The following is a 1,508-nucleotide window of genomic DNA, read 5'->3' as shown; positions in this document are numbered from 1 at the left end:
AGCATTTGATTTGCTACTTCACCTGTAATTAACTGAAATAATTTTTACAGAAAGCTTTATATAGAGGAATAACTCAAGTTTATCTGTCATTCAAGTGCAGTCATTTCTGGGAACAGAAAACTTCTTTACTGATTTTTATTTTTGTTGTTCTGTACAGTTTTGGTGATTTTTTTTAAATACACATAAGTAAACTATTTACTATTTTTAATCCTTTATACAAATTTTAGAAATTCCTACCTTCTCCAATTCCATGGTTAAACCTCGGATGTTAATTGTTGTATTGATCGTTTCTGTAAAATAGTAATAGTTGTAACAGAAGTGGTTATTTATTCTTGGTTCTTAATTACAACAGAGTAAATTTAACCAATCGAGGCTCAAACTTTTTAACAACTTCAGACAGAATTGGATTGAAACCTTACTGTCCTGTCCTGAAAGAAATTTTTTATTTTCTTTCAAATATATTAATTTAAAATAGTGAATGCTTCTGAGCAGTTCTTCTGGCCTGTGGTTAGTGGATTGAAGATAATTAATGTATACCTCTCACATTTAAGTGACAATTCATAAAGCAATCCCTGCTAGTTAACTAATTGGTCTCTTAGAGCAGTGGAGGCTAAACTTTTTGGCAGGCATGCCGCAAATTAGCCTTGCACCCTCTCCAAGTAAAACCCTGATCCCCTTCCCTTGCCTCATCTGTTGCTCTGCTTTTTGCTGTATATTTCCTAAGTAACCTGCTGCTCTGCTTTCTGCTTCCTTCCCCGTGGTCCCTTGGCCCATCTGCTGTTCTGCTTTCTGTTTCCTGCCCTATCTGCCACTAACCTGATCTGCTGCATGCTACATACAGAGGCTGCCCATGCCAGTTGTGCCACGTGTGCCAGCAGTTGGCTACCCCTGTTTTTGAACCTCAGTTTCAACTTCCTTTTAGTCTTCCAGGCCAGGGATAGACATTTAAAAACTCAAGCCTGAATTGATTCAATATTTGCAGTTTACTCTAACCTGCAGAGATTGATCTGATCTGCAAGTGGACAGACATTCACTTTTGATTCAGGAAATGCAGGCACATGCCTGCAGTGGCTCAGGCTAGAAGCCGGGGTGCACTAGAGGGAGCCATCTCTTCCCTTCTATAGTGCTGAGCTGAGGGAGGGCCTGGCAGGACACTATGATTAGGGAACAGTTTAAACCCCCACTTTTGCCTGCACCGTCCCCAGCCAGGGTGTGCCTGGAGGAGGAGGGGGAAGCAGCCCTCACCAGGTTTACCCCCCCATCTCCCTCCGCCACTCACTGCTCAAGGGGAGGTAGTGTTGCCAGACCCAGGCCCCCAGCTAGCACTCTGAGGCAAAGGGTGGGGGAAGGAGGACTGCTTGTGTGCAGTGTATGCATTTGTTGATGATACTGAGATTTTCAATCCTCCTCTCCCTGCTTCTTCATACTGTGTGCAGCAAACTGACAGGCACTGCATTTATTGCAAACCTATCAGCCCATCAAGAAAACAAAGCCTCTCTCTCATTAGT

At 42.6% G+C, this 1,508-nt stretch overlaps 1 protein-coding gene across 1 annotated transcript in view; it reads right to left on the bottom strand.

The window, feature by feature from the left end:
* The window catches only part of LY96 (lymphocyte antigen 96), a 25,101-nt gene that overhangs the window by 5,455 nt on the left and 18,138 nt on the right, over positions 1 to 1,508 (bottom strand). Inside the window, exon 4 of the mRNA XM_019527814.1 lies at positions 238 to 290. Coding sequence (XP_019383359.1) covers positions 238 to 290 — 53 coding nt within the window. The remainder of the gene's footprint in view (positions 1 to 237; positions 291 to 1,508) is intronic.

The sequence above is a fragment of the Gavialis gangeticus genome, unplaced genomic scaffold, assembly GCF_001723915.1.
Source record: "Gavialis gangeticus isolate Ggan-Ray unplaced genomic scaffold, GavGan_comp1, whole genome shotgun sequence".
Classification (NCBI taxonomy): Eukaryota; Metazoa; Chordata; order Crocodylia; family Gavialidae; genus Gavialis; species Gavialis gangeticus.
This window is presented reverse-complemented; position numbering and strand designations above follow the sequence as displayed.